At 45.5% G+C, this 25,067-nt stretch overlaps 1 protein-coding gene across 1 annotated transcript in view; it reads left to right on the plus strand.

Moving 5' to 3' along the window:
* The window catches only part of CDH23 (cadherin-related 23), a 569,346-nt gene that overhangs the window by 35,038 nt on the left and 509,241 nt on the right, over positions 1-25,067 (plus strand). Inside the window, exons 2-3 of the mRNA XM_006835863.1 lie at positions 9,685-9,756; positions 23,325-23,402. Of these exons, the coding sequence (XP_006835926.1) occupies positions 9,690-9,756; positions 23,325-23,402 (145 nt within the window). The 5' untranslated portion in view covers positions 9,685-9,689. The remainder of the gene's footprint in view (positions 1-9,684; positions 9,757-23,324; positions 23,403-25,067) is intronic.

Here is a 25,067-nt window from a genome sequence, read left to right on the forward strand (position 1 = left end):
TGCTGATCTTGCGGTTCGCAGCCCGATTTGTAACCACTATGCTAGCAGAGCTCCTATGGCAGCATACCCTTATCTCTCTGGTGCCTCTGGTTGGGACGCGGGGAGAGTGGACAGCCGTGACCATGGGGCTCTGGAGTCAGACCCTGAAGGGGCTGGTTTTGCAGAATATGGGAGTGTGCTTTGTTCCTGCAGCCACAAGAACCATGATTTTCCATCACTTGCCCAAGAAATACAGGTTGAGATGGGCTCATCTTGGCTTCTTTTTCTAGGATCCAGAGGGGTTGGGGCACCTCCTGGATATTTGGGGGAGCTTTATGAGGTATCTGGGGCAAAGCATGGAGGCAGAAGGGCAGAAAGGAGGGACTAACCCTCCAGGCCGACCACAGCCTGAATGGCATGGTGGGCATCTTGAGAGCACATCTTGAGGTGTCTACAGAACCTAGTGTTTGAGTATACATGTGTGGGAGAGACAGAATATATACACATATACAAACAAACAAGGACACGCAGGCACACACTTACTTTTAAACAGCTGGTCCTGACCCAATAGAAGGAGGATCCTCTGTGTGGGCATGAGCCTTGTCTCCTAGGTCTCCTGGTGCTGTCCATTGTGGATTCCTGCTGTTGGAATTAAGACCTCTGCATCCCAAATGTCCAAAAGAAGTGCCAGTAGGACTCACACTCCAGAGGGGCAGGGATGGCTGCCAGAGAGGGAGTGAAGAGTTGACCAGAGGACCCTCCCTGTTCTCCCCTCCTCTGGCGTTCAGACCTGGGGCTGTGGACTTCAGGGAGGTGAAGCAGAGATTAGGACCTAGCTTTCTAAGCAGAGTTGTTCTCCTGTTTGCAGGCTGCTTACAAAGTTTTGGTAGGGAGGATATGAACAAGGTCTCTGATGGTAGAGATTGTGTATTTTCTAGAGGAAATCTGGGAATATGTAGAAAGAAATCAAATCATCCATAATCTACCACTCAGCTAAAACTGAATCAGTGACCCCACGTGTATAGAGTAGAACTGAATTCTGTATTGTTTTCAGTAGCAGATTTTTTTGGAAGGAGATTTCTAGGTCTGTCTTCTGAGATGCCTCAGGGTGGATTTGAACTCCTATACTTTTGGTTAGTAGCCAACTGTATTAAACGTTTGTACTATACAAAGACTCCAAACCAACTGCGCGGGAGTCACTTCTAATTCATGGAGACTCCAGGTAAAGGCACTCTTTGCTTTTTGGGTGAGCCCCCTCACCTTCACACACGTACATGCACTCACACACACTTTCATATAGGTGCACATCTCTGTGCATTTCCTGTGGCTGTACCACACTTGAAGCGTTCCCCGTTGGGCATCTGGGCCATTCCACTGTCATTAGCATTGTGGTGTGGTCATATCTGACTTCAGGTCACATTTATTTCATTAGCTGAAGGCTTGGAAACGGCACTGCTGGGCCACAAGGTTGTTCCCATTTTAAGACTCTTCAGATACTTTTTTAAAAGTTAGTGGCTTCCCAGCTAAGTTGGCTCAGTGCTGGGGTATGGGAGCCTTGATCTCCTCCTTTGGCTGTAAGTACCATCTATGCATATGCTGACAGCTCTTCCATTTGTATCTTTAGCTCAACCTCAGGCCTGAGCTCTAGTTAAGAGTACCCAACTGCCTGCCCAATATTGTCAGCAGACGTTCCAGACTGAACATGTCCAAAGCTGGACTTCTAATTTTGTCCCTTCACCATTTCTACCTGCAGCCTTCCCTGGCCTAGTTAATGGCAATTCCTACCTTTGAGGCTCACCATTCTTTCTCTTACACCCACATCCTCTCCTTCAGGAAACCCTGTCAGCTCTTCTTTGAAAGATATGCAGACTCTGCCAGAATCTGTCACCCCTTCACTGCCACCTTCCTGGCTGGAGCCCTCAGCGCTCATCAGCATCACTCCAGTAGTGTCCATGCTGGCCTGCCTGTTTCTGCTCTTGCTCCCGTTGTGGGTCCTCAACAAGGCAGCCTGGCTGTGCCTTTAAGACCTGTCATTCATGTACCGCTTGGCTCCATGGTTGTATGGCCGTGACTGCCAGCTCAATCACAGACAATGGTCTACAAGGTACCCAGTGACCTGGCTCCATTGCCTCTCTGCTCTCATCTACAACTTTCTTCACTGTGCACCCCATTCCGTTCCAGCCACTCTGGCCTCCTTGCTGGTCCCCAAACATGCTAGGCACAGTCTTGGCTCAGGATCTTTGCATACACTGTTCTTAGAATGCTTTCTACCCTGATGTCCCCAGGGCCTACTCTCCCACTTTTCAGGTTTCTCTTCATACAAGGGGGCTTCAAACAGTTTCTGAAAACTTCCATTATCTTTTTCATTCCATTTTCCCAAGAAATTCGTGAAGTTCCCTCGTATATTGCCTTCTCAATGATACTCAGACTGATCTTAACCTTCTCTCTCCCTCCCGCCATCCCCTAAAACTTACCATCTCTTAACAGACTACATGAAGTCCTGTTGTGGCGCTGTGGATTAATGCGCTGGAATGCTCAGTCGGTTTGAACTGTAAGGTCAGCAGTTCAAGCTTACCAGCCACTCCTTAGAAACTCTATACAGGGTTGCTATGAGCCGGAATTGGCTTGACAGCACTTGACAACAACAATAACACACTATATGGAGTTCTGGTGCGGTGCTGTAGGATAAACACTGGACCACAAAATCGGAAGTTCAAACTCACCACTTGCTCCTTGGAAACCCTATACAAGGTCGCTATGAGTTGGAACCGACTCTACAAAACTTAACAACAACAGTTTACTAACAGCTGGAGAAGGTGTAGATCAGTGGGAGCAGGTGGGCCAGTTCTGAAGCTGGGGACATTTTTAGTCAGCTCCCACCAGTGACGAAGGAGTCCTGGTGTGGTGCTGTGGGTTAATGCGCCAGACTTCAAAGCCATTTAAACTGCAAGGTTGGTGGTTCAAGCTCACCAGCTGCTCCTTGGAAACCCTATACAGGGTTGCTATGGGTCGGAACCGACTCAATGGCACTTCACAACAACAACCACCAGTGACGAAGGCACTCAAAGAGGGAAGTAGTAGGGTGGCTGATGGGGACTTGGCTTTCCCCAGTGAGGCATTGTTTTATTGTTGTTGTCTATAAGATGCACCAGCCTGGAGGGCAGACAGAATGGAGCCTCCTCCAGCCCTAACTAGGCCCTTTCTTCCTGACCCCATGTATTGTGGCTGGTGGGCATGGTGGGATTTGCACTCTGGTCAGCTCACTACCTTTCTGAGTGGATTCAGGTTCTGCCCAGCGCCTGCCCACCTGGCATCTCAGCCCAGGCCCTGTGTAGGGTGCATACAAGAGCTCTGGGAGGACTAAGACCATGCCTTTGTTTCTTTACCTTGTTCCTTTCCATTCCTTCTGTCCCACCTCAAGTGGACTGCCCCCACATCTCTAGCCTGATGGCCAGAGGCTGTCTTTGATGACGTTCAGGTGATGTTCAATCCAGATTTGACCATTTATTAGCTGTATGACCTTGGGTAAGTTATTTCACTTTTTTGAGCCCCAGTTTATAAAACACTTTAAAAATAATCACAGAGTCGGTTCCAACTCATAGCGACCTTGTATAGGGTTTCCAAGGAGCGGCTGATGGATTTGAACCACCGACCTTGCTGTTAGCAGTTTAGTACTGATCCTGCAGTGTCACACCAGAGTCCCACATAGTAGGTGAGTCAGTTGTATAGTATTTTGTTGTTGTTGTTGCTAAGTACTGTCGAATCGGTTCCAAATTATAGTGACCCTGCTCGTGGGTACCCTGTGTGTGCTAGGGCAGAACTGTTCTGTAGCATTTTCAATGACTAATTTTTTCAGAAGTAAACCACCAGGCACTTCTTCTGAGGTACCTCTGGGTGGATTTGAACCGCCAACCTTTCGGTTCACAGCCAAGTGTATTAATTGCACCACCCAAGGACTCAGTAAGCATTGTCGTCATTGTTGTAAAGTGCTGTTGACTCAGTTCTGACTCAGAGCGACCCTGTAGGTTGGAGCCCACAGGCGTCTTCCCACTGCTGTGATTTCTGCTCTATCTGGACCTTACTTCCCTCCTCATAGTCAAAGAGGCCAGAGCAGAGCAAGAGCCAGAGATGTCCCAGAAAAGCCAGCAGCAGTATGGACTCCCTCTGGCCTGGCCTCTTTGCTTCACTCTTTGGAGCCTGGCTACCTTGTTCTCATGTCTGGACCACCTCACCCCAAAGTCACACCATGAGGTAGAAGCAGAATGTAGACAGCCAGGACGGAGCTAAGATCGCCCGTTTCTGGGGGCTCTGGAGGCGGCCCCTGCAATCCTACAATGTTAGTATGTTTGACTGCCCTGGGCTGACACATGGGGGCACGGAGGCAGTGTGATTGCCTCTGAAGGGAAAGGAGATGGGAATGGAAATTTCACAAAGTGTCTGGGCCAGCATTGTGGAAAGTGTTATGCACACAACTTATACTCTGCAGACGTTCATCCTGTGTTTGTTGTGTTGTAGGAAAGAAAGCTCTTTGCGAGAGGGGCCACTACTTCCCTTTTTATACATGAGAAAATGAAATGGGGAGACTCCACATAGCGCTAGCCTGGCACTCAGAGCCTCACTGACTTGGTTTCAATCCCAGAATGACTGCAGCAAGTCTCAGTCTCAGTTTTCTCATCTGTAAAATGGGGACTATAATGTCTTCTTCACAGAGGTATTTTGGAGGATCAAGTAAAAACTATACTTGTGAGAGTCCCTGGCTTATGGGAGTTTCCAGTAAATGCTTGTCTCTCTTCCTTCTACTCCAAACTTCCTGCAACACCCAGAAGAATGCTGTGCACTCCCTGCCTATTTGTGGAAGATGTCCTTAGCAGATGCTGTCTAATTCTTGTAACATCTGGTTTGGAAAAGCAGAGACTGAAGGTTTTTGTTTTTGTTTTTAAGTAGTCGCTCACTGTGAGATGTCAGATGGTCACTTAATTGTTCAATTGTTCTGTGCCTCAGTTTCTCCTCTTGTAAATCAGAGATAATGCTACCAATGCTGGCTAGCTGCTCTGCAGGATAGAGTAGGCTAATGCAAGGTAGCAGATGGAAAGTGGTTTGAGTGTTTAGAAAAAGGCTTCATCTCAACCTCATTTGTAGTTAGGGAAATGCAAACAAAAGCAAGACTGTGATGCCATTTTTCATGCAGCAGATTGGCAGCCACTTAAAAGAGGAATTTCTTCCAGATGATTATGTGATCTTCTCATACACTGCTGGATAGAGTGAATTGCCACCACCTTTTCTGGCCAGGTCTAATAAATGCTTACCTACATGCTCTGTGTTGTATTGCATTGACGGAGCAATCTTCTATTCTGGAGAATAAGATTCAAGAGAAATCAAAGTCCCTATGTGATTGTGTGCAGAGGGATGTCCACGGTGGCAAACATCCAAATGCCCATCCATAGGGGATGGTTGTCTCCTTTAAGAAAGACTCATCCTAGCAACTACTGTTAAAAAGAAGGAAGTCAGTGTCACAGGGTTGACCTGGAGGTCATCCGTGAAATACCACAATGGGAGAAAAGCACGTGGCGTTTGTGTATGAGTCCTTTATTCTCTACGCACTGTCTGTGTGCATCGTGGGAATATACCTGCTTGGATGTGGAGGACAGCCTGCTAGGGGGCATGCCAGACCCGTTTCACCCACTCGGACCCTCAGATGGGTCGTGCTTGACTCAAAATATTGCTTACACTTTTAATTATTTGCCAACTTTTAAAAAATTAATTCATATAAAAAGTCCAATTTCTAGCTTTTCATTGGAAAAACACTGGACCCCCCCCCACCAGCCCCTCTTGACTGAAACACATCAGCAACTGCCACTTTTGGACAAGACATGTGTCCTCTGAGTGGTCATTGTCCCCACCCACCATTATTTCCCTCCTGTCTATTCCCAGCCTTGCCTCTGTGGGCAGTTCAGTTTGTAACCCCCATTAACACTAGGAAAATCAGGAGGATGGCAAGGCAGGGATATTTGGTGGTGGGATTCACCTTTTTAATTGAAATACATCTTTTAAATTAATTATTTTTATTTTTCAAATGACCATTTCATTCTGTAAAATTGGTGTGGAGACCATGTCTGACTTCCTTTGGCTTCACAAGGGGGAAAGAGAATTAAACTCAAAATTAGCCCAAGGCTAGATTTCTATCAGGTGGAGGTCAGACATGCCTCCATCGTACAACCTTCTTTACCCTATTCCGACACTAACCATCCCTCCCACAGCACTCTGCTTCACATCTCGTTCCATTGCAATGGCCGCATTGAACTATAGCAGTACTCACGATTACGAGGCTTATTAGGGAAGTGAACAGGGTACAACTCAGGATCAGAAATAACTCAGGATGCTACAGCTCTTCTTCAGTCAGGAGCGTCTCTTGTCCGCTGTACTACAGGCATGCCTCACCCTTGTCTTTGAGGGCCTTGTGATCCCTCAGCCTCTGCCCTGCTGAGGCAAGTGCTACAAAGCTCCTTTAGCCAGTCTGGAAATACCCACAGGCATTCAGCTGTACTTGCTCTGTGGGCCAGAAAGCCGGCAGCTGCTGTGTAGCTGCCTCTGTTGCTACCTCTGTTTTTTCAGGTAGGGGTTCTCATGTTTCACTTGTGGCTCTTCTTTCTTGATAGTCCCTGCTTCTGAGATGGCTCCTTTTAAACCTAGTGGGATGGCAAAACTAACCAATCCTAGTGTTAAGAGTCCTGTCCATTCTATTTGCACGGTGGCTCTGTAGGATAAGCACTAGACAGCGAACCACAAGGTCAGAAGTTCAAACCCACCAGCTGCTCTTCAGAAACACTATACAGGGTTGCTATGAGTTGGAACTGACTCGACCACAGTTAATAACACCACCAACAATAACGACTTTGGATAGGAAAGCCATATCAAATAAATTAACAGTTCTACACATGCTTATAAGGAGCTCTGGTAGCGTAGTGGTTACGAATCGGGCTGCGAACCTTAAGGTCAGCGGTTCGAAACTACCAGCCACTCCACGGGAGATAGATGAGGCTTTCTACTCCCGTAAAGATTTACAACCTCGGAAACCCTGTTCAGGGTCGCTATGGGTCGGAACCGACTCGACGGCACTTAACAACAACAACAACACATGCTTATAGTAGCTCTGGTAGTGTAGTGGTTACGAGTTGGGCTGCGAACCTCAAGGTTAGCAGTTCAAAACTACACAGCTGTTCTGTGGGAGAAAGATGAGGCTCTCTGCTCCCGTAAGGATTTACAGCCTCAGAGACCCATGTAGGGTCGCTATGAGTCGGAACCGACTCCACGGCACATAACCACCACCACCACCACACATGTGGCACTGTGGGACAAGCACTGGACTGCAAGGTTGGTTTGAACCACAAGGTCAGCGGTTCAAACTCACCAGCTACTCCTTAGAAACCCTATACAGGGTTGCTATGAGTCGTAATTGACTTGATGGCACTTAACAACAACAACAGTGCACATATACTTATGGAGCCCTGGTGTGGCACTGGAGGGTAAGCACTGGACTGAAAGGTCCATTTGAACTACAAGGTTGGCAGTTCAACTCCACCAGTTGCTCCTTGGAAACGCTATGAGTTGGAATATAACTTGATGGCACTTAACAACAACAACAACACACATACTTAGGGAACGTGATGTCTCCATAATCACTAGACTGTGAACCATAAGACCCAAAGTTCAAGTCCACCAGCTGCTCCATGGGAGAAAGATGAGGCTTTCTGCTCCCTCAAAGACTGAAAGCTTTAGAAATCTTAAACAAGGTCGCTGGGAGTTGGAATCAACTCAACTGCACTTAACAACAAAAAGACTACAAAATAATTAGGACTTTTTTTATTGTGATAAAACATACATATTATAAAGTTTATTATCTCAACTACTTTTAACGGGCATTTTTAATGCACTATTAGAAGAAAAACAAGGCTACCATGGACTGGTGTGTCTCATTGCTCGAGAACATCATTGGTGGCTTCCTCATTGTCCACTGAGAGACAGGCTGAGAGAGACTGTTTCAGGTTTCAGATTAGAGATCTGAACTCTGAGCCCTTTCTTAATTTCTTGTCCCTAGATCTTGGCAGAAACGAGGAAATCGCTGTAAAAATGTCGACTTCAGTTCTGTTCGCCTCCCTCTGGCTTTACTGATCACTTGTTGATGAGGGAGGCCGTGTGTGAACTGGAGTTCCGATACTGTCCTAGCCACTCGCTAGCTGGAGTGTCTCAGCTCCATTCTCACCTCAGTAGAATGGGCCACACCTTATAAACCAGGCCAGCAAGGCACACAGTTGGTGCTCAATGAAGGATGATGTGCAGGCCTTAGTTAACATAACACAAACTTTCTTCCAAGTAGGATCACATTCACAGGGACCTGAAAGTGAGTGAGCCATGTCCCTGGTGTAATAAGACTTACAGTTTAGTGTGGGCCCCTCTTGGTGTCACTGCTGGGCTCTATGGATGTGTGTTCCTTACTACACCCTGACAGCTGGGCAGCTGTTTCCTTGGTGGAAGGGAATAGCCCACCCTCCGTAGCCACCCTTAGAGATGGGATCATGCCCCAACTGAACCCTTCATCTGGGCCCCTGATTTCTCTAGTGAGGCGCTCTGAGTCTGAAAGATTGGGCTCCGGCTTTCCTAGATACTAGGTTTACCGACAGCTGCTGTAACACAAATACCACTAGAAGATGGCTTTGAAAAACAGAAATTTGCTTTCTGACAACTCTGGAGGCTAAATTAGAATCCTGGTTGTGCTGATTTCTTCCTTGTTGGTAGCCCCAGTGTTCCCAGATTCCTCCCCTGGTTGGAGACGACCCTCACATGGTGTGTTTCTCCTCTATGTGTGTCTGTTCTGCTCTTTTCACACTCAGAAGTGATTAAGGTTAGGATCACCTGGTATGGCTGAGTTAACGCAACTGAAACTTACTTCCAAGTAGGATCACGTCTATAGGTATCAGGAGTAGGATTTCATTTTGCAGGGGACACACAACTTAATTCATAATAATTGACTTGCTGTGGTACCCTGGGCAAGCCACTCCTCTCTCAGTGATTCTCTTCCTGCCTCTGTAACACTCCTGGTTGGCCACTATGATGGGCTCTTCTTTTCATGTCCAAGGTTATTGGATATTGTGGATGGGTATAAAAGAACAGGAAAAAATATGCCCGATGGGCACGAGGACTGTGGTGGGGTGAATGTTGGACCTGCCAAGTTCATTCTTGGATCATCATCTACCCACTCAGCACCCACCTCCCTCACCCTGTCTAACCCTTTGAGACATGCAAGATGCCACCCTGGGGGTGCCAACGAGGGGCTCTGGTCCTGGAGGAATGGAGGCAGCAGGCTATTGTGGATAGCCTGGCATATAATCTGTGCCAGCCACTGTGCTGTGCCCACTGAGTCCCTTCATGAGGGCAAAGAGGGCACCGTTGTTGCCTCCACACAGGGGGTAACCTCCATCTACTCTCAGGCTACTGTGCTATGCCCAAGATTGGCACTTAACAACCGATGATAAAACCGAATGCTACAGACCCTCTCTTCTTCTCGTCACCCCCACTTGAGTTGATTGCTCTCCTCCCTCTTAGGCCAGCTTTCCCTGGAGCTATGGGGCGGGCAGTGCTGGGGAGGTTTGCAGAGCAGGGACCCACTAACTAGAGGTTTCTCACTCTCTTTCTTCTATGTGTCCTTAGGAGCTATGAGGTGCCACGCTGCCACCAGCTGCCACTTGGTCTGGCTTTTTGTGCTGATGTCTGGGTGCTGGGGTAAGTCTGACCTTCTCCTGATGGGGGGCTGGGCTGGAGGGCTTTGTGCTGTGGGAGAGCGGGTCAGGTGCAGGCTGCTCTGGGACCCTGGAGCCCCAGCCCTGCTGTGTGACTGAGTCCTAAACTTTCCTCTCTGGGCCTTAGTTGCCTTCTGCAGCACTCACAGGGCTGAAAATACCAGGTGTCCCCAGGGCCTGAGGTGTCATGTGAGGGCCTTGAGAAATGCTTGAGCAGGAAGGGAAGGAAATTCCTATGACCTTGAACCATCTTTCTCTGGCATGCAGGGCCGGGCCATGGTTTTCATCTGTTTCACAGTTCTTCTCTGCACACTTTGTGTGACCATGGTCCCTGGGTGGCACAAGAGGTTTTTAATAGACTGCTAACATAAAGGTTGCTGGTTCAAACCCATCCAGAGGGGCCACAGTAGAAAATCCTGGTGATCTGCTTCCTTAAAGATTGCTGTGAAGACTCATAGTGACCCTGTGTATGTTTTCAAGGAGCGACTAACCTTGTGGTTAGCAGTCCAGTGCTGATCCTACAGTGCCATACTAGGACTCCCCCCTAAAGTTTGTTGTTGTTGTTGTTGTTAAGTGTTATCAAGTTGGTTCCAATTTAAAGCGACCCCGTATAGGGTTTCTGAGGAGCAGCGGGTGAGTTTAAATTGCTGACCTTGCGGTTCAAACTGACCTTATGATTGAGTGATTATCCTACAGAGACACCAGGACTCGGAAAATCCCTAAAGATCACAGTCAAGAAAACTGGGGAGCAGTTCCACTCTACAACACATGGGGTTGTGATGAGCTGGAACTGAATGGCAGTGGATTTGGTTTGGAAGGTGTGACCCTATGCCTGCCCATGGGGTATGGAAGAAATAGCACAGTCTGAGGGTGTCCAGAATCTAAAACCCAAACCCAAACACACTGTCATTGAGTTGATTCTGAGTTATAGGGTTTTCTGGAGTCCTGGTGTGGCACTGCAGGATGATGCACTGGACCACAAGGTTGGTTTGAACCGCAAGAGTGGTGGTTTAAACTCACCAACCGCTCCTTGGAAACCCTATACAGGGTTGCTATGAGTCAGAACGGACTTGCCGACACTTAACAACAACAGCAATAGGATTTCTGAGGCTGTCCTGGTGTGGTGCTGTGGGTTAATGCCCCAGACTGCAAAGCCGTTTGAACTGCAAGGTCGGTGGTTTAAGCTCACCAGCTGCTCCTTGGAAACCGTATATAGGGTCGCTATGGGTCGGAATCGACTCGATGACACTTAACAACAACAACAACAACAACAACAACAATCTTTACAGAAGCAGACAGTGTCACTTTTCTACCTTGGAGTGACTGGTGGGTTTGAACTGCCGACCTTGAGGTTTGCACCCCAATACCTAACCCAGCAGGACTCCTTGTCTAGAGTCTAGATATGGAGAAAGACACATCTGGGGTTTTCTTTAATTCAGGGTGGCTGGGATGTTGCTAAGGACAAAGCCACACCTGAGAAGCCATCAGAAGGAAAGATTCATTGGATCTGCAGGGGCTGGAGGGGCCCAGCCAAAGAGAAGGCATTTCATCTGGGTTCTGAAGACTGAGGAGTGGGTTGGAGCAGGGGAGGGGGAGGAGGGGCATCCTGATGGAGAGAGCAGCCTGAGTACCAGTCTTCCTCCTACTTGCATTCTCTCAGGGCCCAGTGCTGACTCTGAAAGGCTGGGCATTGCCTCTGTCTGGGCCCCAGTGATCAGGTGATAAGGAGCCTTTCCACTGGGCTGCGCTGAGGGAGACCAGGACAGCAGCAGTTCTGGCAGAGTGTCCCAAGGGCTGTGGCATGCCTGGCGACACAGGCAAACACATTCCTGTGGGGGCCCAGCTCCTGCACTCCCTCCTGGGAACCAGAGAAATCTCCAGAGGAAGCTGCAGCCTGGCGCTTGTTGGAGTCCACGCATTTTGCAGCCTGAGAGTTCCCTGTAGGTCTCCTATCTTGGCTTCCATATTTGGAGGCATGTCTAATAGAATGCCCCCTGTGATGAGGAGCTCATTCCCTTAGAAGCTGCCCAGGATTGCCGCACAGTCTCAAGGACTCTGAGGAGAGAGAGAGTGGGAAGGAATCGCAGACCTTCTCTTAGCTCCTAGTCCATTTTACCCAAAGAGAAACTGCCTCCCTGAGAAGCAGCAGGCCAGGTCTCTGATCCTCCTTGGGGGCATTTGTCAGGCTAGTAGTCCCTGCCTTCCAGTCTCTGAGTTCATCAGTGAGACCCCGCTTTGACCCTCTGAATCCACAGGGTGCCTTGCCCAGCCTCCCCAGGGACTCCGGGACTTTGGACACTCATTTCCTTCCTCCCTGTGTTCCGCTCAGTATCTTCATCTGTTAACAGAAGAAGCCTAACACTTATCTCCCAAACCATACATCCCACACTGCCCCAACCCACTTCAGAATTTCCATCTGGTCCCATGGCCCTGCATCCATTTTCCCTGCATCCATTGGCTAGCAGTGAGGGACAAGCTTTCTGATGTCAAATCCCTTGTCAACCTGTCATCTTTGCTGCCCAAGCCTCCTGCCCTGTCCCTCCCTCGCCATGCTGACCTCAATGTGTTCCTCAGCATTTCTCACCCTTAGTCTCTGGGTGTATTGGGGAGGCAGGAGGCAGTCAGACCTGGGCTTACATGGAGCTTCCCGCTGGGTCTGATAAACCTCCTGATGGGTGTTCAGGTAGTTTCAGGTGCTGGGTGCTAGCTGTCTAGTAGGGTTACCTGGCTTCCTTACCTGACACCAAGCATGCCAGCTTCCTGTCAGCTGGAGCTCCAGTGGACCACACTGTACCCTTCTCCCTCCCCTCAAGCAGAATAACAGACAGAGAGAAGGGCAGAGCTTTTGTAAACTGAGGGCCAGAGGTAGAGAGATTTCCCCCAGGAGGAGAAAGTGAGGCAAATCATCCAAGGCCCTGACTCCTGGAAGGCTACTCTTTTTTTTTTTTAAAGTGTTTTATTGTGAATTATATGATAGTTTACATGGGAGAACATTAGTTTTACATTCATTCTATCGTACATCGAATCTTTGCCATGGTTACAATCCCCTCCATGCATCATCAACCAACCAAAGGGTATAGCCTGCAAGCCTGCACCCTGCACTATCCACCTGCCCCCACCCCCCCAAGTCTTCAGCACACAGTCGCTCTCCCTCTCTGAATCTAAAGCCCCCAGCTGCTCCATCGCTCCACGTCATCATCTCTGCCTCCATCTCAGGCATCACTGTTTCTCTGGGTAGGGTCCTGCTCTTGGCTCTTCTCCGTTGATGGTCCTAGGGACTTCTGCTCCTAGACTGAAAAGTTAATCACTTCCTTCCTTGCTATAAAATGTCTACCTTTACATTTCCAACCTTCACAATCAGTCCTGATAACAATTATTCACTATTGTATCACAAGAGACCCGTCTGCATTTCATTTCATCAGCTCCGCCTAGGCAGATTGGATGCTACTCAGTGGAGATTCTGCCTGGAAGGCTACTACTCTTGACTCCCAGGCCAGTACTCCTTTCTGGTCCGGAGGCAGTGGTCTGAATGTCCTCTTTGAGCGATTTCTTCCACATATTTTTGCTCCCTTCTGGTCCCACTTCATTGATTTGATGCCTGGGGAGAAAAGCATAGATTTGGCTTTAGGCTAACTTAAGTTCAAATCCTAGTTCAAGTCCTGGTGTGGCACTGCGGGTTAATGTCCTGGACTACAAGGTTGGTTTGAACTGTATGATCGGTGGTTCAAGCTCACCAGCCGCTCCTCGGAAACCCTATGCAGGGTCGCTGTGAGTCGGAATCTACTCGACAGCACTTAACAACAAGAAGCTCAAAACTAGGCCCATGCTAACTTTCTTGAAGCCCTACGAGGAATCCCCTTGTCCCACAATTCTGGCTAAAGTTCATGTTTCTTGGCCTGGCATTCAAAATGCATTTCTGTCAAATCTAGCAGGAAGCTGCCGCACACAACCACACCCCATGTCTGGTCATTCCCAGAACAGGCCCGTGGACCTGGTCATTCCCAGAACAGGCTCCTGTTCTTCTTGTCACCTTGTCAGCCTGTCCCTTACAGTTGCCACGCCAATGCTATATTCTCTGGGAGCTGCCCCCAGCCTCTCTCTTCAGGCCTGTGGGGCTCAAAGGCTGTATTCCTATTGTTGTTGACTGCCATCAAGGTGGTCTCTGACTCATGGAGACCCCATCCACCATGGGATCGTAGGCTTGTGATCCATAGTGGGGTTTTCTCTGGTGGGTGGTGGCTGAATTCGAGGTGTGTTGGTTGACATTGGAACCTGAGTCTCCAGATTCTACCACTGAACCATTACCGCCCCCCACCCCTACCCTCCCACCCCGCTTCAATTCCTATTGTTGTTGTTGTTAAGTGTGGTCGAGTCGGCGCCGACCCATAGCGACCCTGTATAGGGTTTCTGAGGAGCAGCTGGTGAGCTTAAACCCCCGACCTTGTGGTTCAAACTGACCTTGCGATCCTGTGCTGTATCCCACAGCACCACACCTATTAGGACTTTTGAACTATTTTAAGTAATGTTTGGTCAAGTAGAAAGTCATTGAAAAAGAGGTAGACCCTCTATGAGACGAATTGACACAGTGGCAGCCACAAAGGACCCAAGCATACAGACTTGTGAAGATGGCACAGGACCAGACAGTGATTCATTGTGTCATTGTGAGTCAGAATTGACTCCACAGCACCTAACAACAACTACAAAGTCTGGCAGAAATTATGTTTACTATTGTGGTGTCAGGGAGGGAAGCTCAAAGTGAGAGTTGGCCCAGAGAGGGTTCAGGGCAGAAACAATTATTACTGTCAACAGTGTGGAAGAGGGTAAATATGCAGGACAAGGATGGTGGACGTCTCCTTTCTGCCTCCACTCACGTTCCTCTTTAACCTCAGGGTTCCTGTTTGTCTCCATGCTTGACAACTGGATTGTAAGAGAATAAATACTGCCCCCTCCTCCACTGCCTCTGGTCCACCCCCTCCCCGTCCCTGGGTGCCCTCACTGGCAGTCCAAGGCCACCGGGCCTCCAAGGGTGGCAGACCTGCTCCTAGAACACGGAGCCTGTTTGGTATGTGGCAGGTGACTTTCATCGGTGAGCTCTGCCTGGCTACCTGTGCTCTCTGCTCAGTGCTGATCATTGGTAGGTCCTGTCAAATAAAATTTAAAAATGAACAATGCTTCTGCAGGCAGGATTTTTTCCCCTCTTCTTCTTCTTGCTAGTTTCCCTCCCCCATCAGCCCAAGACTGCTTCTGAATTCACCCTGGGTACCCTGGAGCATTTTACCTGGACTTGCCCACTTTCTGCTCTCCTGAATTCAGAGCCCAAGGCCCTAACAGGGCCCAGAGTCTTCTCCGACCATGCAGGCAGCCAAGTTATTAATACTAACGCTAATAATAGCTACCATTTATTGAGTGCTTGCTGTGTGCCTGGGGCAAAGCCACTAAGCGCTTTATGTTTGTAATCTCATTTAATCCCCAGGACAGCTATGAAATGCGTTCTATTATTATTGCTACTTTACACATGAGTAAACTGAGGCATGGAAAGGTCACAAAAAGAGACACAGGCAGATTTCAAAAACAGGCGCGAGTCTTTGTTACCAGGAGGCGGGATGGCCAGTACTAAGCCGTGTCAGCTTGGTAGGGCCTAAAGGGAAGGGCCCCATTCCACTTCCTGGCTGTGGGACTCTGTGCTGCAAGTTATGTATCCTCTCTGAGCTTCGTTTCCTCAGAAGTTAATGGGGGATAATGATAGTCGCTGCCTTACTGTGAGCATTGATTGAGGTATGTCTATGATGATTGTTATTATTTATTCTGCTGGGTTAGCAAACCATTTATACACACAACACGTGCACTGTGGGCTTTCTAAATGCCACACCCTGTTCTGGGCACTAGGGTTACAGAAGTCAACAAGGTAGGCAGTCCTTGCCTTGGCTGAATTGCTCTTCGAGTCACTGCTTCCCAACAGCAATACAATCCAAGTCACATTAAGAGAGTAAAAAGAAGCAGGTGAAATTAATTTTATTTTATTATTAAACTTCTTATTGTGAATTGAGTGAAGGTTTACAGAGCAAACCATCCACCTTGCTTCATTACGTGGTTGCAGTCCCCTCCCAGTACCAACAGTTAACAGCATTTACCTCTACTCACTTTACCTACAGCATTCCTCCCTGTGTCTCTCACTACTTTCATTTTTCCTCTGCCAACTTCCCTCTTGTATATTGCCTGCCCTGTCACCTATGTTAACGCGTGTCTGTTGTTGTTGTTAGGTGCCATTGAATTGGTACCTACTCATAGCAACCCTATGTACAACAGAACGAAACACTGCCTGGTCCTGGGCCAACCTCACAATTGTTGCCACACTTGATGCTGCCACTTTGCAAATCCATCTCTCTGGGGGTCTTGCTCTTTTTCTCTGACCCTCCACCTTACCAAACATGATATTCTTCTCCCGTGACTGGGCCCTCCTGACAATATGTCCGAAGTATGAGAGACGAAGTTTGGCCATCCTGGCCTCCAAGGAGCACTCTGGCTGCACTTCTTCCGACACAGATCTATTGGTTCTTTTGGCATTCCATGGCACTTTCAATATTCTCCCCAACACCGTAACTCAAAAACATCAATTCTTCTACGGTCTTCCTTATTCACTGTCCAGCTTTCACATGCATATGAGGTTATTTAATACCATGGCTTGAGTCAGGTGCACCTTAGTCTTCAAGCTAACATCTTTGCTCTTCAACGCTTTAAAAAGGTCTTGTGCAGATTTGTCTAATGCAATACGTCGTCTGATTTCTTGGCTGCTGCTTCCGTGAGTGTTGATAGTTGATCCAAGAAGAATGAAGTCCTTGACAACTTCAATCTTTTCTTCATTGATAAGAATGTTGTTTATTGGTCCAGTGGTGAGGATTTTTGTTTTCTTTATATTGAGATGCAATCCATACTGAAGGCTGTGCTCTTTGAGCTTCATCAATAAATATTTTAAGTCCTCTTCACTTTCAACAAGCAAGGTTATATCATCTGCATATCGCATGTTGTTAATGAGTCCTCCTCCAATCCTGATGCCATATTTTTCTTCATAGAACCCAGCTTCTCAGATTATTTGCTCAACATACAGGTTGAATAAGCATGGTGAAAGAATACAATCCTGACATACACCTTTCCCGATTTAAACCTATTCAACAGCCTCTTGTTCTGTTAAAACAACTACCTCTTGGTCCAGGTACAGATTCCTCATGAGCACAATTAAGTGTCCAGAAATACTCATACTTTGCAGTGTTGTCCATAGCTTGTCATGATCCACACAATCGAAAGCCTTTGCGTAGTCAGTAAAGTACAGGTAAACATCTTTTTGGTATTCTCTGTTTTTAGCCAAGATCCATCGGACATCAGCAATGATATCCCTCGTTCCACGTCCTCTTCTGAATCCGGCTTGAACCTCTGGAAGTTCTCTGTCAATGTATGCTTGCAGCCATTTCTGTATTACCTTTAGTAAAACTTTACTTGTATGGGATATCAAAGATATTGTCCGATGATTTCCACATTCCGTTGGGTCACCTATCTTTGAAATGGGCATAAATATTGATCTCTTCCCATCAGTTGGCCAGATAGTTGTCTTCCAAATTTCTTGGTATTGATGAGTGAGTGCCTCCAGTGCCAGCTCACCTTCTTGAAAGATTTCAATTTTTATTCCATCAATTCTTGGTGCCTTGTTCTTTGCCAGTTCCGTCATTGCGTCTTGGGCTTCTTTCTTCAGTTTCATTGGTTCTTACAGATGAGTGCTGGAACATGTGTCTACCCATGAATAATTTTCCGTACCTTATCCCTCACTCCCGTAACCCTCATAGGTTGTTTTTTTCATCAAGAAAAAGTTTTATTTATTTTTAACTTTTTACAACGTTGTTTCATACAATGTTTGTCCTTTTGTGATTGACTAATTTCACTCAGCATAAAGTCCTCCAGGTTCAACCATAGTTTGAGGTGTTTCACAGATTCATTATTCTTCATCAACATTTTGTAGTATTCCATTGTGCGTATGTTCCAAAGTTAGTTTAGCCATTCTTCTGTTGATGGGCATTTTGGCTGTCTCCAATTTTTTGATATGTCTCTTGTAGATAGCATATTGAAGGATCCTGTTTTCGTATCCATTCTGCTCTTTATGTCTTTTGACTGGTACATTTAATCCATTTATATGTAGTGTAATCATCACTAAGTATGAATTGATTATTGTCATTTTCTGGGTGTGTGTGTGGGGGGTGTTTTTTGTTGGTGGTGGGTTTTTTTGTAGTGCTGCTGGATTCTTTGGTCCACGTAATTTTCTATGCTGAGCTTGTTAGTTTTCTTTTCATTTTCATTTCTTTTGTATTAATGTTTACCAAATCTTTCCCTCTTTTTTCACTTTGATGTGCAGGTATTTTTCTTTGTGGTTACCCTGTAAATTATTAATTTTCTTAAACAGTCTGTTTTATCTTGAAATCTACTTGACTTCGTTGCCATTTGGAAGTTCTGTATTTACACGATTCCCTCTTTTTGCTTTGTAGCTAACTTCATTATGCATTGATATCTCTGCCTCTCCATTTTCAGTTTTATAGGTTTGTTTCACTTTAAATAAATACTGGATTGAGTTCTGGGTGGTGTCATGTATGTTAATCTCAGGTTGTTGTCTGTTGTTGTTGCTTTTCTAGCATTTTTTGCAAAGTTGGTCTGGTCATTACAGATTCCTTTACTTTCTGTTTATCAGGAAATAGCCTGATTTTGCCATCGTATTTGAAGGATAGTTTTGCTGTGTGCATGACTCTTGGTTGGCAGTTTTTTTTTTCTTTCAGAGTTTTGTATATGTCATTCCATTGCCTTCTTGAAACGTCTTGATATGTCTTGGTGATTTTCTTTTTGCATCTATTCTGTTCAGGGTTTGTTCAGCTTCTTGTACACTTCTCTCCTTGTCTTTCATGATGTTAGGGAACTTTTCTTCCAACAACTCTTCTATAATTTTCTCTGTGCTTGTTCCTTCCTGTTCTGGAATTCCAATCACCCATAAATTGTTCTTCTTCATGGTCTTCCACATAACTCTTAGGCTTTCTTCAGATGTTTTCATTTTTTTTCTGGTTGTTCTAGTTTACTAGTATTGAGAAATTTATCTTCAAGCTCACTAATTCGGGCTTCCATTACTTTGCATCTAATCCTTTGCCCTTTCAACGTGTTGTCCATTTCTGAGATCTCAGCATTAATCTTCTGGATTTCTAATGACAAGTTTTGTATTGTTTCAAATTTTGCACTTATTTTGTCTGTTTGTTCTTGTAGTATTTTCCTGAATTCTAAAGTTTTTGTTGTGTTCTTCTTGCCTTCTTTCATCTTTCTATTGATCCTTTGAAGGTACCTAATTATCATTCTTTTTCAATTAGCTTTATTACCATTTCTTCCTTAGAAATGGCTTCTGATTCTGTGTCTTGATCCTTTGTTTGAGCCATTCTCTCTTGTTTCGTTGTGTGAGCTAAAGTTGTCTGCTGAATCAGGGGCATTGTGAGGTTGTCATATTTGTGAAAACAAACAGTGCAGTTGAACTTAGAGGGGAGAAATCTTTTGGGGCTCCTGCAATTCAAGGAACTCACAAGGTGGTCTTGGAAGGGATGTGACAGCAGAGTTCTTAGCCCTAGCTGGAGTTCATATTGGCCTTGGCTTTCAGTCCAGAAGGGGTCCTTGTTGGAGCTGGTTTCAGTGTCTGTTAGGACCACAGAGCAGCTTGCGGCAGGGTGACTGGTTAAATTCTGGGTCTGGTGGCTCTGAGGGTTTTGTAGGCCTTGAGCTGAGCCCACCTGAATACAGGCACCAAAACAGCATACCAGAGCAGCACAGCCAGCCCCCACCTCACACTTGCATGGCTCCCAACCACATGGCTCTGAACTCCTGGAAAGCAGGGTCTGCGATGGTGGTGGATTGAGGGTGGGGGAACAAGTTATATTTCTGGTCACCAGGGGAGCATGGGAAAAAAGAAGGAATTGCACCTTTCTTGTTGCCCTCGGGACTCTGCCCTGCCAGGCCTCACTCTGCTGCCAAAACTGCTCGCAAGATGGTGGAGCTATGTGTGGCTAGCTGTTCACCAGTCAGCCTCCCTCTCTCAACATCTATGCTCGGTTTCTCCTCCCAGCAAGCACTCCACCCACCTCTCCAACCTTTCCTCTGAAGTTCAGGGTGCTGAATTTTCATCTGTGTCAGTGTGCAATTTTGTGTCTTATATCTTTGTTCTAGAGGATCCGTGTAATGTGTCTGCCTAGTCCACCATCTTGTCGGAAGCCCCCTGAAATTCATTTAAATCAAATATACCTTAAATATTACCATTTAAACATGGATTCAACATGAAAATATTGAGATTTTACATTTAAAAAACATTTTATTGAAGTGAAATTCACTTCACATAAATTAATCATTTTAATGTGTATAATTCAGTTTAGTAACATTTAATACATTTATAGCATTGTACAACCATTACCACCATCTCATTGCAGAACATTTTCATCACGTCAGAAAAAACCCTGATAGTTGCTTCCCGTTTTCCTCCACTACTAACCTCGGGCACCAGCTTCTCTGCTTTCTGTCTCTGGATTTGTCTGTTCTGGACATTTCATATGAATGGAATCATGCGAAATGTGACCTGTTGAGTCTGGTTGCTATTACTCAGCCTCATGTTTTCACGGCTCATCCATATTGTAGCATATATTAATGCTTCATTTCTCTTTATGGCTGAGTAAGATTCCATTGTACAGCTACACCACACATTTAACTTATCCATTCATCTGCCAGTGGACACTTGAGTTCGGTACACCTTTTGTTTATTGTGAATAATGTTGCGGTGAACATTGGTATACATGCATTTGTTTTGAATCCCTCTTTCAATTCTTTTGGGTATGTACCTGGGAGTGAAATTGCTGGGTCCTATGGTAATTCCATGTATAACTTTTTGAGGAATTGCCAAATTGTTTTACACAGTGGCTGCATCATTTACATTTTCCCCAGCAATGGATGAGGGTTCCAGTGTCTCCACATCATCACCAACGTCTTTGTTGTTGTTTGTTTGCCACTACAGCTACCCTAGTGAGTTTGAAGTAGTATCTCATTATGGTTCTTTTTTATCTTTCTTTGATTGGATTCTTTGGTAAAAATTGACACAGAAAATTAAGTTCTTATTTGTTGTGCAGTGATGGCCTCATTTACCACAGTATGTAGTATTTTTATTGTTTTCGTTCTAGTTGTCCTGTTTCCATTAAATCTCCTTTATCTTCTCATCTGTGCTTCAGGGTAAATATTGCCCAGTTAAATGATGGTCCTGAGTGATGTTGTTTGTTTTATGAACCAGCCTATTATTTGCTGAAAGCTGACCTCTGGTTTCTGTTCCAAGTGGAGTCAGTTCCAACTCATAATGACCCTGCACAGGGTTTCTGAGGCTATAAATCTTTACGGGAGCAGAAAGCCTTATTTTTCTCCCATGGAATGGCTGGTAGTTTTGAACTTCCGACCTTGAGGTTAGCAGCCTGTTTTAATAGTATTTTAGATGGCTGCTTGAAAGCTTTGAAGACACCAGATTCTACTCAACAATCTAAGGTGTAGAACAATATATTCTTAACTATGTTGTGACAATTGGCTGGGTTGTCCCTCGAGACTATGGTCCTAAACCTTAAAACCTAGTAAACTAGGTTTGTGAGGTTTATGTCTAGGAGGTATACATAATTGTGCTTTCTATGCATTATATTACATATATGAATACATATGGAGCACATACAAACATGTACACATTGTTATACAGTAGGTGTTGTTAGGTCGGTTCTGACTCATAGCGATCCTGTATAGGGTTTACCTGAGTTTGACCTGCTGACCTTTTGTTAATCAGCTTTTCTTACAGTGGCATACCATATATATATGCAAGTATATGACTGATACACCTATATTTGCACACCCATATACTCATATATACATATGCATAAACATCTGCCTATGTAACCACTTGTATTTTTTGTTTGTTGTTACTGTTGTTGCAAAATTGCATATGCTATAGTATTTACCAAAATTGTCCCTTTTTCTTGTGTGTTTCTTAGTATCATCATTTACCTTGGCCAAGTTGTGCAGACTTTACACATACTCATTATCACCAAAAATAACAAGTATCTACTATCTAGAAGGGAGCACGGTAGTTCTGTAGAATAAAATATTGGACTGTGAATCACAATGTCAGTGGTTCAAATCCACCAGTTGCTCCACAGGAGGAAAATGAGGCTTTCTGCTCCTGCAAAGATTTACAGCTTCAGAAATGTTACACAGGGTTGCTGAGTTGGAATCAACTTGATGGTACTTAACAACAACAACTATTTAGAAAGGATTGTGGAGACTTTGTAGGATAAGCCCTGGACTGCAAATGGCAAGGTCGGCAGTTCGAGCCCATCACCTGATTCTCTGGAGAAAGATGAGACTTTTTGCTCCTGCAATGATTCCATAGCCTCAGAAACTCACAGCAACTGAGAGCTGGAACTGACTCGACAGCATGTAACAGCTGTCTAGAAAGTGATTCCCTCTTCTTCCCCTTCCCATCCCTGGTAACCATCAAAGAACTTTACTTTTTAATATGTATGTGGTGGTGGTTGTGTGCTGTGGAGTCAGCTCCAGCTTATAACGACCCTGTATAGGGTTTCTGAGGTTTCCTCATGGAAGCAGAAAGCCTCAGCTTTCTCCCACAGAGTCACTGGTAGATTTGAATTGCTAACCTTGTAGTTAGCAGCCCAACTCATAATCCACTAGGCTGGCAGGATTCCTTTTTCTGTGTGTAGCTATTTTTGTAACAGTGAGACCATGCACGACCATGCATTCTCTGTCCTTTTGTGGCGTATTGTCCTCCAGGTTCATGGATGTTGTAAGATGTTTCAAGGACTCATCAGTATTCTTTATATCTGCATAGTATTCCATTGTATGTATGCACCACAAATTGTTTATCCATTCATCAGTTGATTAGCGCTTAGGTTTTTCCATCTTGCTGCTGTTGTGAATAATACTTCAGTGAACATAGGTGTGGATATGTCTGTTCGTGTTGCTGCTATTCCATCTCCTGAGTGTACTCCTGTACCTAGGAGTGGAATTGTTGTATCTTAAGTTATTTCTAGTTCTAGCTCTTTGAGGAAGCGCCATACTGTTTCCCATAGTGGTTATACTGACTATAGTTTATTAAATGAAATGCTTTCCGCTCTTCTTTCTTGTAGGAAGTCTTTGAAATCCTGTTTTACACCCACAGCACATCTCATTGGGATCCAGCCACATTTCAAGTGCCCAATAACCACATCTGGCCTGATGGCTGTTGTGTTGTACAGCACAGACTAGCTGATCACATGACTTGAAAGCTACCTGCCTGCCCACTGAGCATTATTTCCCATTTGCCTCAGAGCACGACAGTGACCTGTCAGCGACTTGGGAAGTTGGTGGTGGCACTGGATTCAGACTCAGTGCCAACTACATTGCACCATCTTGTGGAATGCATGAAGCTGGCATAGGAGCGCACTAATGATTCTCTTTTCCTCTGACTTTCAGGCCAGGTGAACCGACTGCCCTTCTTCATCAACCACTTCTTTGATACATACCTGCTGATCAGCGAGGACACACCTGTGGGTGAGTTGACACAAGGGCTGATGTCACGGGTTGGGATGGGGTAGGGTCCCTTCCCTGTAATGAAGAGGATCTTAGCAGTAAGACCATGTTCCACTATTCCTGGGATCTTTTCCATGACATCCCTGACAGGTATTCATCCAGTCTTTACTTGAATGCCTCCAGAGACAGGGTTCTCAGTACTTCCTGTGGTGGCCTATGCCACTAGAGAAGATTTTTGAACATCAAAATGTTCATCATATTGAAAACAGATTGCGTCTCATTTGTCTTCTATGTGAAACCTTTACAGATATTTGAAGACGGCAGCTAGTGCAGAGTTTGTTCTATGGTCTTTTGTGCTTTTCTGTGATGTCTATTTTTCTGCTTTGAGTATGACTATTTTTGCCATTAGAGAAAATGAACTATTTAGGAGATGACCACAAGCATCTAGTGCCCCCAACTGCCACGTTACCCTGATGGGTCCGCAGGTGCCCCACATACAGCTTGGCTCTGTTTGCACTGCAGGATCTGTTGTGTATCCCATGACCTCAGGACACCTGTAGGGACTCAGAAGCTTCTCAGGAAACGAACCCCTCTTGCAGCAGTGCTAATGAGACTAGTACCTGTGAGCAAGCATAGATAGCTAAGTTGTTAAGTCCTGTCAAGTTGGTACTGACTCTTAGCGACCTATAACACAACTGAAAGAAACACGGCCTGGTATGTACCAACCTCACAATTATTGGGAGACTTGAGCTCATTGCTGCTACCATTGTGCCAGTCCCTCTCATTGGAGGTCTTCGTCTGTTTCATTGACTCTCCACTGTACCAAGCATGATGTCCTTCTCCAGGGACTGGTCCCTTCTGATTATATGTGTAAAGTATGAGAGACAAATTCTGGCAATCATGGTTTTTAAGAAACATTCTGGCTGTACTTCTTCCAACATGGATATGTTTGTTCTTTTGACGGACCATAGTACTTTCAATATTCTCCTCCAACACCATAACTCAAATGCATCAATTCTTCTACGGTCTTCCTTATTCAACGCACAACTTTTACATGCCTGGAAGGTTATTGAAGATATTAGGGCTTGGTCAGGCGCACCTTAGTCCTCAAATTGACATGTTTGCTCTTCAATGCTTTAAAGAGGTCTTGTGCAGCAGATATGCCCAATGCAATATATCATTTGATTTCTTGACTGCTGCTTCTATGAGTGTTGATGGCTGATCCAAGCAAAATGAAGTCTTTGACGGCTTCACTCTTTTCTTCATTTATCTTAATGTTATTTGTTGGTCCAGTGGTGAGGGGTTTGTTTTCTTTACAATGAGGTGCAACTCATACCAAAGGCTGTGGTATTTGATCTTCATCAGTACTTTTTAAGTCCTCTTCACTTTCAGCAAGCAAGGTTGTATCATCTGCATATCGCAGGTTGTTAATGAGTCTTCCTCCAATTCTGATGCCATATTCTTCTCCATATAATCCAGCTTCTCAGATTGTTTGCTCAGCATACAGGTTGAATAAGTGAAAGAATGGTGAAAGAATACAACCCTGGCACATGCCTTTCCTAATTTGAAACCATTCAGTGTGCTTGTTTGAACAACTGCCTCTCAATTTATGTACAGGCTTCTCATGAGTACAATTAAGTTTTCCAGAATACTCATTGTCAGCAATGTTGTCTATAGCTTATCATG

Source organism: Chrysochloris asiatica, unplaced genomic scaffold, assembly GCF_000296735.1.
Source record: "Chrysochloris asiatica unplaced genomic scaffold, ChrAsi1.0 scaffold00020, whole genome shotgun sequence".
Taxonomy (NCBI): Eukaryota; Metazoa; Chordata; class Mammalia; order Afrosoricida; family Chrysochloridae; genus Chrysochloris; species Chrysochloris asiatica.